Source organism: Palaemon carinicauda, chromosome 1 (genome assembly GCF_036898095.1).
Source record: "Palaemon carinicauda isolate YSFRI2023 chromosome 1, ASM3689809v2, whole genome shotgun sequence".
Taxonomy (NCBI): domain Eukaryota; kingdom Metazoa; phylum Arthropoda; class Malacostraca; order Decapoda; family Palaemonidae; genus Palaemon; species Palaemon carinicauda.
Window position 1 is genome coordinate 331,531,243 of NC_090725.1, and position 13,934 is coordinate 331,545,176.

At 48.0% G+C, this 13,934-nt stretch overlaps 3 protein-coding genes across 3 annotated transcripts in view; all 3 read right to left on the reverse strand.

Annotated features, from left to right (window-relative positions):
* Nrt (Neurotactin) overlaps nucleotides 1-13,934 on the reverse strand; it is a 409,664-nt gene that overhangs the window by 273,973 nt on the left and 121,757 nt on the right. The gene's annotated exons all lie outside the window — the stretch shown is intronic.
* LOC137641022 (uncharacterized) lies at nucleotides 1,332-2,390 on the reverse strand. Its single transcript, XM_068373474.1, has one exon. The coding sequence runs from the start codon at nucleotides 2,388-2,390 to the stop codon at nucleotides 1,332-1,334; it is 1,059 nt and encodes a 352-aa protein (XP_068229575.1).
* Nucleotides 4,237-4,776, reverse strand: LOC137641027 (treponemal membrane protein B-like). The gene has a single exon (XM_068373479.1). It carries the CDS (start codon nucleotides 4,774-4,776, stop codon nucleotides 4,237-4,239), a length of 540 nt encoding a protein of 179 aa, XP_068229580.1.

Consider the following 13,934-nt stretch of genomic DNA (forward strand, 5'->3'; position numbering starts at 1 on the left):
AAAGATAGCGCCCCAACGCTTCACTGTGGACCTTCCTTGCTTCACTAAGAACGGTCCGGAGCAGTCCGACCCAGTGTTAGTAAAGGGGGGTTCATCTGGACAAAGCCGGTCGGATGGCAGTTCAGCCATCACCTGAACTAAAGGACGACGACATAGTCTGTGACAGACCAAGCATTCTCGAATGACAGTCTTGATTATCGCATTTCCGCGGACGATCCAGTAGTTTGTCCTCAACTGTGTCATCAGGTGGTTCTGGCCACAATGGCCGCAGGATTCGTGCATGGCTCTCACCATAAGCTTGACCGCCAGAGAACTGCTGGGTAGGATGATCGGATGCTTGGCCGTATCTGCCAGTGTTGATTTCTGCAATCGACCACCAACGTGGAGCAACCCATCCTTGAGAAATAGTCTCAGCTTGATTAATTTACAAGACCTCTTCAGCGATCTTCCCTTCTTCGAGAGGGTGCTTAACTCTTCTTCATACTCTTGGCTTTGGGTCAGTCTCCAGATAAAATTCTCCGCGGTACGCAGCTCCGCACTCGAGAGTGAGTCGCCGCTGTATGGGCGAGCCTTCTGCATGTGGCGGATAAATCTTGTCATCCACGCGACGGTCCTGACAAACTTCAACCAGGAGGAGAATCTTGTCGCTATTGATTCAATGGGCGTTGGTTCTTTCTTCGTTACTGTATATCAAAGACGGGAGAAGTCTTCACTTCGGCGTCTGGATCAAGCTCTCCTCTGACAACGTCTTCGGGCATGGTTGGCCAGTGCGTTTCGTCCATCTTGAGGAAATCTGGTCCTGAAAACCACAAAGATGATTGGAGGAAGTCAGCGACGGAGAGGCCACGTGATGCGAGGTCTGCTGGGTTCGCAGTAGTATTGATGTATCTCCAAGCCATAATGTCGGATGTATCCCTAATGAGATTGACCCTATTGTCCACGAAGGTCTGGTACCTCGCAGTCGGATTTCCGAGATATTTCAGTACTGACGTGCTATCAGTCCAGAAGACTGACGAGGCCAGTTTCAGATCGAGCTCAGTCTTCAGCTTTGAGTCCATCTGTGCAGCGATAGCAGCCGCCGTCAGCTCAAGACGAGGGATGGTGGTCCTTTTCAGAGGGGCGACTCTCGCCCGTCCTATGACGAGAGTGCAATGAATCTTTCCGTTGACACCAACTACGCGCAAGTAAGAGACTACACCATAGCCTGTCTGACTTGCGTCTGCAAAGTGGTGCAGCTGAAGGGTGCCAACATCTCCGAAGTCTGGTGGTATGAAGGACCTTTGCAGTTGGAACTCTTCCAGTTGTGGCAACTGCACAAGCCCGGTCTTCCATCAAACAAGTTCATCAGCAGACATCTCCTCATCCCACGAGAGCCTCCTTCGGCACATTTCTTGCAACAGGATCTTCGCGATCAAAGTGACGGGGGATAAGTAGCCCAAGGGGTCGTAGATCGATGCAACAACAGAGAGCACACCACGTCGGTTGAAAGGCTTGTCTTTAAGGACAATTCTGAACGTGAACACGTCTATGTTCATATTCCAATGGATCCCCAGGGCCCGTTCAGTTGGCAGCTCATCTTTATTCAAGTCTAGGACAGCCACAGAGTCGTCTCGTTCTTCTCTGGGGATCGCAGCTAGAATTTGCTTGCTGCTGGAGGTCCATTGGTTAAGACGGAAACCTCCATCCCTGCACAGGTTGATCAGATCTCTTGTTAGTTTAATGCATTCTTCCTCATCATCCATCGCCTTGAGGAGGTTGTCAACGTAGAAGTTGCGATGTATAGAGTTAGAAGCTTCTTCATTATACTTGCTTCCGAAGTCCAGGGCCGTTTTGCGTAAGCAGAAGTTAACGACGCTCGGCGATGATCTTGCGCCAAAAACGTGGGACGTCATTCTGAAGACTTGCAGTTCTTTGCTGGTGACACCTTCTGGCCACCAGAGGTACCTCAGGCAGTCTCTGTCCTCTTCAGGTACCTTCACCTGATGGAACATCTCCTGCACGTCTGCTGTGATGGCATGTTGACCCTCTCTAAAACGCAGGAGAACACCCGTCAGGCTAATGGTGAGGTCGGGGCCTTGCATCAGATGTTCGTTGAGAGATGTTCCTCGGTGCCTTGCCTTCAGATCGAAGACCACTTGGTCTTTCTGTTTGACAGGATGCCTGACAGAGTGGTGCGGCATGAGCCACACGCGCCCGTCCTTCCTGTCTAGCTGACTTACAGGACCCCTTTCGGCGTAGCCCTTATCAGTATATTTCTCCATCTGAGCTACGTAGGATGTCTTGTAAGCTTCGTCGTTGTCTAGTCTTCTTTTCAAGCTTCGGGCTCGTCGAATTGCCATATTCATATTATCAGGTAGAGGAGTAGAGTCCTTGAATGGCAGCTTGGCCATGTACTTTCCATGTCGATGCTGTGTCGTGTTATTCAAGGTGGCCAAGAATCTCTTATCCTCTAGAGAATCTTCCAATCTGGAGAGGGATTCCTTTTCGAAGAAATCTCTATTAAAATGACTCTGCAGTAGCTCTGTCAAGTCTTGAGGGTCAAATTTTCGATGAACATGATGCACGGGTGAGACCTCTGATGCAGACCGGTCTCCAGTAGGACCGAAAGCCACCCAACCAAGCTTGGTTAGGTAGGCGGATGGCTCATTGGCAGTGCCGTGGCGTTGCTCCAGAATGACTCGATTCAGGGTCGTGTCTAACCCGATCACTAGCTTGACCTGTTCGTGGTCAGTTGGCAAGCTTTGCAGCTCTACGTCTGCCATGTGTGTCCATCTCTTCAGCCAGTCCGAAGGCATTATGTAGTCCGTCGACACATTAATTTTGTCAGTAACAAAGACTTCTTTTACTCGTTCTTCCTCCTCACCTCCGTTGATGTTACCAAGGGTGAGTTGGACCACTTCCTTGCAGGCGAAAGTACCGGCCTCTGTCACCATGGTCTGGTTGCAAGGGCTTCCCGTTACACCTAGCCGATCTATTAGGCTCCTTGCGGCTAACGTGGGTGCGGCTCCTCCATCTATGAAGCCGACTGTAGTGCACGTTCCGTTCACCATGACTGGGATAAGCTTCAACATTGTACGACCATCAGGTCGTCGGTCAGTGGACATGGCGTGTACGTGCCCCGTCGTCGCAGAGTCCCAGCCTCTGGAGCGGTTTCGGTGTTAGTTCTATCAGGTGGTGCATTGCTAGTCGTCCCGGCCTTCGCTTAGGCTTGTCAGATGTCTTGGACACAGTTGCTCTCTTGGAGTTTGCACTGTCCCCTGGAGGGGTTTTCTTCACATAGTGCAAGAGCGTGTGATGCGTCCCCAAGCCGCACTTGCCACACGTAGATTCTTCTTCACAGGCTTCGTGATTGTGCGCGACATTTAAGCATCTGAAGCAGAGTTTGGCATCCACCACAGCATTCCAGCGGTCATCCAAATTGAGGCTTTGGAATCGGTGGCACGACTGAATTCCGTGATTATTTTTCTTGCAGTACAGTATACGCAATATATCCCATTGTCGGAAGGAGAGCTGTGATGAACAGGCAAGGCTTTAGCTTTAATCGGCTTGCTCGTGTCCTCAGGTTTGCCCTTGGATGAACGACGGTCGCACTCGTAGTACTTCAGTTCTTTAGCGACCAGTGCCTGTCTCTCCACAAAGGTGATCAGGGCTGGAAGCTTGTGTTCGTGTTCCAGGTACTTAGAGACCCATCTTACCCGAAGAGGGTGAGGGAGCTTTTCCACTATCTTTCTCATAGTTTCTTGCAGCTCAATTCTAGTGTAATTTGCACCCAGTGCTGCCTTCACCTTCTTTAGGTAAGAAACGTAGTTCATTAAACCTTCGCTATCACCTGCTGGGATTTCCTTCCATTCGAGAAGCTGACGAATAAAAGCTTCGGTAGCATCGACTTCTCTGCCGTAGAATTCACTCAACTGCTTCCAAGCTTCATCGTACCCAATTGTTGGTGACAGGTACAAGCAGTGCTCAACCAGGTTTCTCGGAGGCCCATCTAGGATATGATACAAGTGGTTCAGCCTGCGCTCGGGGTCCGAGGTATTGTTCTCAATGTGCCATTTGAAGGACATCTCGAACCAATTAAATTTGGTGAACTCGCCTCCAAAGCGCTCAAGTTTAGTAGGTGGTAACAGCATTGTCCGCGCCAACTCATTGCTGCTAGCAAGAGTGCATTTGAGTGCCTTAAGCACTTGAAGAGTTGTTGGTCAAGGGGTCAGTAACAGAGGGTTCAAATGTGGCATGTCATGGTGCGAAAGGAGTTGAGGTGGGATCCAATGGCCGTGAGTGGACTTCCATGGGTGTAGAATGGCATTCTGGTCTTCTTGTATGTTCTACAGGGTCCAATGTCCGCATAGCACTCTGGTCATTCTCGTGGTGGTGGGCGACACTTAGCCTCCATTGATTGATCCTAGACTCATGTTCAGTCTCCACGACCTTTACACTGGGAACTCTCACGCTTCCGGCATGTGAAGACACTTCCAAACCACATTGCGACTCTCCTGCCTCCGATCTAATTTCGTATTCAAGTTGCTGTCTCTGAACCTTGAGCTCGGCCTCCAGCAATGCAGCGTCCGCTAGCCCTCTAGCGGCCCGATCCTCGGCATCTCTCTGAGCAGCAAGTTCATCAGCTTCAGCTTTCTTCTTGGCTGCACGTTCTTCCGCTTCTAAGCGTGCCTTCAGTTGAACCTTGGCTAAGTTAGCTTGCGCTTCTAACAGCTTTCGTCGGACCTCGCTTGTGTCGCTCTTGGATGACGTTCTTGATTTTAATGATCTCTCCGACATGATGACGATGTTCCCAGCTCGGCGTCAACGTCTGAGAAAGATTCACTTCTTGATAGTCAGGTTACAATCAGTCATCTGAGACCCACTTTGTGTAAAGACCTAAAACTGTAGAACACCGGAGAGGGGTTCACTCTCTCGGCTAAAGTTCTAAGTTATTGGCATGTAGGTCTTGAAACTCACGTCTTTTATAATTAGATATATTGAAGAGTACCACTTGCATATCTGACGAGGTTTTAGCTGCAAACAAAAAAAAACAAGCTCGTCACTAAGAAAATACAGCAATGGTACAGGATTACATTAATTGCAGTAGGGTTCATTATAATACATAAATACAAGTCAATAAAGAAAATACAGCAATGGTACAGGATTACATTAATTGCAATAGGGTTCATTACAATAAATAATAGACTTACATCTTTTCCCAACACCAATTCTGTTTCAAGTTCAGTTCAAAGAACATTTACAGGTGGTACCGTTAATCTCCTGCGAGTGATTAGTTATCGAGCCAAATGTGTGATTAGTCCTTCACACACGGAGAGACACTCCTAAATCACCGCATCAGTCAACACAGCAAGCTGAGTGCAGAGATGCTCACACCACAGCGGACAGCCATGCACTGCCAAGGTCCGGGGCCGTGACGTCACTCTGTCTAGCGCGAGATGCCCCTCTGAGCCGACCAATCATGGACCTAGACCACCGCTATGCCCATATAAGGTTATGTTTTCGGCGCTTAGAGTTGGTCCTGGAGAACGTAATAAGGAAAACTAAATTAATCCTCATGGTTAACAAAGAACACAAAAAAATTTCTTGGAAATACGTTATGGCGTATCTTACACGAAGTGGCACACTGGCGAGCAGGTGAGCGCTGGCGCGCAGATGAACAGTGGCGCGTAGGTGAGCGCTGGCGCGCTTTATCAGGAACCTCGGCAGCAGGTGAGCGCTGGCGCGCTAACTCAGGAACGCAGCAGCAGGTGAGCGCTGAAGCGCTACCTCCGAAAACTCAGTGAGGTCAGGAGAACGTTGGCGCGCATGCTTGGCATGGCGCGTAAGGGACGTATGTGCTAATTTGCGCGTACGCCCTTGTTGCCCCGAAGGGACCGTTGCCTGTTTTTTGAAAACTGGTTTGATTAGCGCATAAAGCGCATCAGCAGCCAGGAACGGCAACGGCAGGTCAGCAGGTCTGACGGGCGGAAGGTCGGCGTGCCCTTTGTAAGGACGACCTTCCACCAAGGGGATCGCGAACGATCCGCAGAGAGGTCCAGGGTAGTAGCAGGAACAGTCGGAGATCGATGACGAGGCTCCTCTGCAGCGGACTGCAACAGTGATGGTGAACCGAAGAGGCGCCTCCTCACCGTTTTATAAGGTGAAGGAAGGCCTCTTCGGTGAAGAGGAAGACGAGCCTTACGACGAATACTGTACACCCTCTGGGGGCCGTTGGGTCAGCAAGCTGACCTTCTGCAGTCCTCCGAAGAGGAGTCTCTGTGAGTAAACTCCCCCGAGGGGAAGAATCGCCGGCAGGAGAGACTGTTGGACTTAGTTTCTCCCTTGTAGATTGTGCAGGACTGGGAGGAACTAAGCCTTCAGCTACTGTGGGTTGAGAGGTTGCAGAGGTATCATGAGATACCGCATTGGATACCTCTGACACCACAACGTCGACAATAGACAGAGGATCATCTTCTGCCAAAGTCGGCGATTGCTTGACAGCGGCATCCAACCAGATGATGTCAATCAATGCTTCCTTGGAGGGCAAACCCTCGAGCCCCAAGGAAGACCAAAGCTAGAATAAATCAGTTACATTAACATTTAAATCCTCCCTGGGGGAAGAGGTGGAGCTGCCTCGCTAGGAAAGGCAACGCCATCTCTCAAACCCAGAGGTCGGGAAACAGAACTATGGTCTACACTACCACTCGACCGTCTCTCGAAAGAAACTGATCGAGTGGGAGCTTCGAAGGAGGTTTGGGCAGCGGAAGAAGAGTCCCTGGGATTTTCTCCTTTCAAAGAAATCTTCGAAGGAGAAATATCCCGCCTGGACTTCTTCCGTCACCGAGAAAAACTCTGCCACTGGGAGGTAGACCACTCCCTGCACTCATCACACTTATTACTACTATCACACCGTTAGCCCCTACAGTAAGGACAAAAGGTGTGAAGGTCCGTCTCGACCGCCGACATAAATGTACCACAAGGGCGGTCGGGTAATCCAGGATATTTGCGCATTTTTGCAGAGGCCAACTTCACACACAAGCCTGTAAGAGAGAAAGCAAAAAGACATTAATGGCTGTCAGAGAGGCGAGGGTGAGAGCGGACACGTCCGACTACCACCCAAGCTGAGAACAAAGTGAGCTCAAGCACAGGTGTGTGTGGGGGAGGGGGAGTAGTAGCAAGCTACCCTCCCTACCCACCGCTAACTAGCGGTGGGGTGGTAAACCCTCGTGAAAATTCTAATGGCTTGTCATTTCAGCTACTCCGAAAGTAATAACCCCTATTAAATAGCGTGGTTTGTACGTCAGTTACGGAACAAATTGGCTTATTGAGAAAGTCTTACAAGATTTTCGGTGATCAATCTATTCTGAAGTGTTTTAATTCTTTCACTCTACCTTATTTTGAGTATTGTTCTCCTGTCTGGTGTTCAGCTGCCGATTCTCATCTTAATTTGCTGGACAGAAACTTACGTTCTATTAAATTTCTTATTCCTGATCTAGATATTAATCTTCGGCACCGTCATTCAATTAGTTCATTATGCATGTTGCATAAGATCTCATAACTCTGACCATCCTTTACATTCAGATCTCCCTGGACAATTCTATCCTGTTCGTAATACTAGGCAGGCAGTTAATTCTAATAGTCAGGCCTTCTCCATCATGAGGCTCAATACTACACAGTATTCTTGAAGTTTTATTCCAGCTGTTACCAAGTTGTGGAATGATCTTCCTAATCGGGTAGTTTAATCAGTAGAACTTCATAAATTCAAAGTTGGAGCAAATGTTTTTATGTTGACCAGGCTGACACGAGTCTTTTTATAGTTTATACTGTATATGACATATGTTTTTGACGTTAATAGTTTACATAGGACATATCTGTTTTGACGCTGTTACTGTTTTTAGAATGATATACTGTATTGTTAATTTATTCTCATCATTTATTTATTTCCTTATTTCCTTTCCTCACTGGGCTATTTTTCCCTGTTGGAGCCCTTGGGCTTATAGCATCTTGCTTTTCCAACTAGGGTTTTAGCTTGGCTAATAATAATAATAATAATAATAATAATAATAATAATAATAATAATAATAAGTCCGCAAGAGTTAGGAAAGGTCTAGCGATGAGAGAATGTCCCTTCCTTTCAGTTTGAAAGCGGAAGGCTCAAGGTTGATTGATCGTCTTTACCAGTTGAAACTGAAAAGGGGGTCTTTTCCTCTTGCATATACTTGAGGATTCCGCTATTGCTGGAATAGAGGTACAGTATCGAGTCGAGAGAGACATTTTCCCATGACACCAACCACAGAAGACTTTATACTGCCTGGTAGACTGATGTTGAGGAATTCCTCACATATCTAGACAACCTTTTCGCAACTTATTGCGAAAAGCCTCTGTCAGAGAGGAGGTACTGGGTAGCCTCCAGGCGTACAATCATAGCAAAGCTATAGCTTGTGGTAGGTGTTGAAGTGTGGTTGTCTGTGATGTGGAGAGGGTTCTCTTGGAGACTATCAGGAGCTGCAGAAGGTTTGGAAACCATTCTGCGTAATGGCCCTCGAGAAGCTGACCGATGTTCTAGCCTTCTTGAGTGCCCTTCTCCAGAAAAAACAGGGACGAGATGTAAACGTCATTGTTGTACCCACTGTTGTTGGCCTGTTTCTTGCCAGAGAGCCTTGGGGTCTTGGGCTGGGGAACAGCGGCAGCCTGAGATTCAGGGGCGTTGAGAACAGATCCCAAATTGGAGGCCCCGTAAAGTTGGGACTTTGTCGGCTACAAGGTGATCCAAAGACCATTTGGTATACCTTATCTGAGATGCTATGCACAGATTGTCGGCAAGCACATTCCTCTAGTCTGGAATGAAGCAGGCTAATAATAGCACCGAACGGACTTTGGCCCATCCTAGTATTTATATTGCTAGATGGGAAGAGGCTGTGAGCAAGTTCCTTCTTGATTGTCAATGTGAGCCTCTATGTGGTGTGTGGTGTTGTCGCCCATCACATCACTGAGTGGTCCGAACTGATGAAGCTGCTGAAGGACCGGAAAGTTGGCCTTCATCTCTTAAGAGATTCAAGTGAAGGTACTTTCGGACTCTGTTCAGAGGGCTGAGGTCATGTGGTGCATCACTATGGTCCCTCCTCTCTTCTTTTGATGTGTTCTAAGCACAGCATCAAGTCCGAAGGGTGGGGAAGGATGAGAAGGTTATACCACTCCGTAGATTCTCGACTTACACCCATCCCTTGAGGTTCGTCCAAACTTCTGGTCCCATGGGGGTCAGAATGTCTGGGGGACCAAGGGCCTGATTCCAATTGGACTCAAGTCACTCTGAGCTGGGAGTTCTCGTTTTGAGAAAGTTTGTGGAGATTGGTGTCTAGAATCATTTTCAGATATACCATAGTCTTCTGAGAGGGAAGTAGGGAAGACTTCCACAGCTTTACCTTGATCACCTGATCTTGGTAAAAAAAAGATTTCAGAAGTTTTGGTGCTAATGCAAAGACTTCAGAAGTTTCGGTGCTAATGCAAAGTTGCCACAGAGTCTGCTAAGGTCAGCTAGTTGTCCATAACGGAGGAGACAGAAGCCGATCCTGTGAGACCAGGATGGGTGTAGTGGAGAGACCAAAGCACAGAGCCCTGAACTGGTGTTTCTTGTTTGTCTAGACTGAATCTTCAATCCGTGCCTGGAAGTGTGTGTCCTTTAGGTCCAGTGTGCAAATTATTATTATTATTATTATTATTACTTACTAAGCTACAACCCTAGTTGGAAAAGCAGTATGCTATAAGCCCAGGGGCTCCAACAGGGAAAATAGCTCAGTGCGGAAAGGAAAAAAGGAAAATAAAATATTCTAAGAAGAGTAACAACAATAAATATCTCCTATATAAACTATAAAAACTTTAACAAAACAAGAGGAAGAGAAATAAGATAGGAGAGTGTGCTCGAGTGTACCCTCAAGCAAGAGAACTCTAACCCAAGACAGTGAAAGGCCATGGTACAGAGGCTATGGCACTACCCAAGACTAGAGAACAGTGGTTTGATTTTGGAGTGTCCTTCTCCTAGAAGAGCTGCTTACCATAGCTAAAGAGTCTCTTCTACCCTTACCAAGAGGAAAGTGGCACTGAACAATTACAGTGCAGTAACCCCTTGGGTGATGAAGAATTGTTTGGTAATCTGTGTTGTCAGGTGTATGAGGATAGAGGAGAATATGTAAAGAATATGCCAGACTATTCAGTGTGTATGTAGGCAAAGGGAAAATGAACCCTTTAGCCCTTGTCCGAATTCCAACATGGTGTGGACATCGACGCAAAGGGACAGCTCCTTGCAGATCCTTTTGCATGGTTGACTCGTGGCGTAAAGGATTGGACGCGATACCCTGTGTAAGGATTCTTCCCTGGGAGAGAACTCCTTTAACTGATAGAAATAAGGCAATGCTTAACCCCACCATGTGCACTGATGGGATTGATGCTATTCCTTTGAGTAGAATCAGTCTGGCGATTGTTAATCAATGGTTAACGGATGGGTATCGTGGATACTGTGCAGTTGGAGAGTGCTCGCAAGTAGTCACCTGTCTACAAGCCGCTGATGAGGGATTTCGATCGTTTGCCGATCACTTTAGTGGATTGGTGTGATGGCGAACGGCCAGTAGCGAGAAGTGTGTTGTATACTTTCTGATCTAGGGAACCAAGGGGCAGAGGTCGACTAGTAAGTCCGAGTCGCAAACTGCTGGCGAATTGTCGATGTTCGGTGAATCAGCGATCTGTGAGCCGAAGATGGTAACTGACAGGCAGATGAAGGCTGTCTGGTCAGTCAGCAAAGGTAGGTTGGCGATGAGTTGGTAATCTGCTTTGAGAGCCCTGAGAGACAGCAGAATGGTTTAAGGATAGTCAGTTGGTGATGGTAAGTCACTAATGATCAGCGATTGATTGCGGACTGGTGATTGTTGAGCTAGAGATCAGAAAGCTGACTATGGTCCCTCCTGGTTGGTCAGAGATCAGCAAGCTGATGATGGGCTGGTCAGAGATCAGCGAGCTGAGTTCGATGATCGAAGAGAGATGAGCTGCCCATCGGTGATCTAGTGATCAGCAAGCTGATGACTGGTTATCGACTAGCAATCGGCGATCGGCACGCTAGCAATCGGAGATCGTTAGTCATTGGAGGGACTAGAGGTCAATGATCAGAGAGAGATGAGGTAGCAATTGGCGATCTGGTGATCGACGAGCTAGCGATCAGCTAACAGTGATCTAGCCATCAGCAAACGGTGATCTAGCGATTAGACTGTTGATGCTTTCTTGGTTGCTGACAATGGTACTGTCAAGAAAAAAACTTCAGAAGAGACAGGGACCAAGGATTCCCTGTGAGGAGTCTCGACTGACGGTGGAAGTGTTTTAATTCCCCCTTGGAAGATGGAATCTCCAGGATCTTGAACCCTTCCGTGAAGCCTCTTTCCTCTTTTCCCGGCATCCATGCAGTTATGCGTTTGCGGGGAGAGGAATGGGGCAATGTTGACCTGTCCAAAAAGTTTTTATTCTTTTTGCCTATTGCCCGAATGTGCAGAAGAGTACTGGAGTGATAGCACACAGGATGATGCTGGTGCTCAGTTTATGCTGAAGTGCAGTTTCCGGTGAATGTGCAGAAGAGCGCTGGAGAGAAGGTGGGCGCTGGCTCTTTGGCAAGAGCTGGCTCATTGGTGAGCGTTGGATCTGCGACCACGGGCTCTTTGGCAAGAGCTGGTGCATTGGATAAGAGACCGCAACTCACAGGAGAGCCCTGGTCTGAGAGCGCAGGAGAGTGCAGAAGAGTGCTGGCGAACAGGCAAGAGCTGGCTCTTTGTGAAGAGCTGGTGCATTGGCGAGGGCTGGATCTGAGCGCAAGTGAGCAGGATCTGAGAGCGCAGGTGAGCGCTGGCACGCAGTAAGCCACTATGCAAGGTTTTGTGTAGTCTTCCTAGAATGCGCAGAAGCGCGTGACTGGTTGCGCAAGGGCGGGTGCATGGGCACGCGATTGCGTGTCGCGCGTGCAAGACTGCTGGGGCATGCGCGGGGAAGACTGCTGGCGCACACGAGAGCGCAGGCACGTAGGAGAGCACTGGCATGCAGGTTCAGGAGAGCGCTGGCGTGCAAGTGTAGGAGATCATTGGCGAGCGGTAACGATCCACAAGAGTCCAGGACCAAAGTCCAAGGACTACGCTGCAGCACAAGGTTGCGCTGGTAGGTCGGCAGGTCAACTGGCAGGACGATCAGGAACTGGGATGTGCCCTTTGGGAACATCAGCAATGGTGATCGGGAACGATCAACAGAAGAGTCCAGGACCGAAGTCCAAGGACTAGCTGTAGCACAAGGTTGCGCTGGTAGGTCAGCTGATAGGACGATGAGGAACTGATGACGCCCATGAGGGCCGGTGAATCAGCAAGCTGACCTTCAGCAGTAGCGATCCTCTGAAGAGGAATCTGTATGAGTGGCCCCTCTCGTGAGAGAGGTGATCACTTCAGGAGAGACTTGCCTAAGACTATGCTCCACCCCTGAAGGAAGAGACTCAGCAAAGGGGGACAATGTCATCTAGTCGAAGACAGCAACAGCAGTTGGAGTCTGTGAAGTAATTAAGATGCAGGCAGTTCTCCCTCGGACGGGGGAAATAACCTTCCTCGAAGATGTTGAAGGCTTTGGAGACGGATCTTTCCTAGGAGAAGAAGTAACGCTTCCTTCGTAAGGGGAGCAGAAACCCTCAAGGACGGCCAAGCCTGCAACACATCTTCAAGTGAAAATGGATCCCTGGCCGCTTGAGATGAAGTTGCTCTTCTAGGGAAAGCAACTATCTCTCAAGTGCCCCGAGGTTGCCAAGGAGGTGTTATTCGGTCTGCGCTCCTGCTCCATCGGCCCCCGGAGGTAAGCGAGCGAGAAGGAATCTAGAAAGAGGTTTGGGTGTGCGAGAAGAAGAATGTGCTTTCTTCGCCTGTGAGGGAGAGAGATCATGCTTCACCTTCTTCTCCCTGCGCTGTCCAAACTTCCACGGGGAGGCAGAACACTGCCTGCACTCTTCGTAGCGCGAACCTTGCTCGGAACGATGCCTTTAACAAGTTGGACACAAGGAGTCCAGTCCAGGTCGGTATCCACCGAAGACACGAAGGTATCACAATCGGCACCCTCGAGACATGGACACTTCCACATGAGGGTGTCAAGAAGTACAAACATACCTGAAAAGAGAAAGCAAAAAATTACAAAGTCCAATGGCAGCCTTTGGAGGAGAGAGAGGAGACATCCGCTCTCTACACGCCAAAAGAAAAAAAGTGACGTAGCTCAGAGCGATAGGCAGCTGGGTAACCCCCAGCCACCCCTGCCTACCCACTCAATTGCTTAGGCAGGGTTGCCCCCTAAGACTTTTAGTCGAATAGCTGCCTTCCAGCTTTGCTGGAAGATAATCCACAATAAATAACGTAAGGTTTGTTAGTGTAAGAAGAAAACACAGATTAAAGTTAATTTGAATAGCATATAACATTTAAACTGTTTCAAACGTGATTGATGACGATATCTAGCACAAAACCATAGCTTTTCAGCTATGGTAGTCCACCTACAATAATTCATAAGCTATGGATTTCAGCCAGAAATCATTATCAAAAACATTCAAAACACCTATAATTACATCATAATCCTGTTTATAAAAGTCGTAAAAGATATTGTTCTATGAAAATTTGTTTTACTATAGAAATACACGGGACAAACTTAATAATAGAAAAATTGGGTATATATATATATATATAAAAAACTCCCATCTCCTTCAAAAATTACCTTTATTTCCCTAGTAAATAAATAGTTAATAAGATAGACTGTACCCTAATATATTCTACGGTAATGGGAGACACTAGGGATTTTGGGTGGGGAAAATTTACTGGCGAATCGGTAAGTAATGGTAAAACTAACATTTTCTTCTCTATACATTATTCTCTCGGACACATAAATCCACAAAAAACTGCACAAATTAT

Coding starts and splice junctions, on each gene's coding strand:
- LOC137641022 (XM_068373474.1), bottom strand. CDS start 2,390: ATGGCCAAGCTGCCATTCAAGGACTCTACTCCTCTACCTGATAATATG.
- LOC137641027 (XM_068373479.1), bottom strand. CDS start 4,776: ATGTCGGAGAGATCATTAAAATCAAGAACGTCATCCAAGAGCGACACA.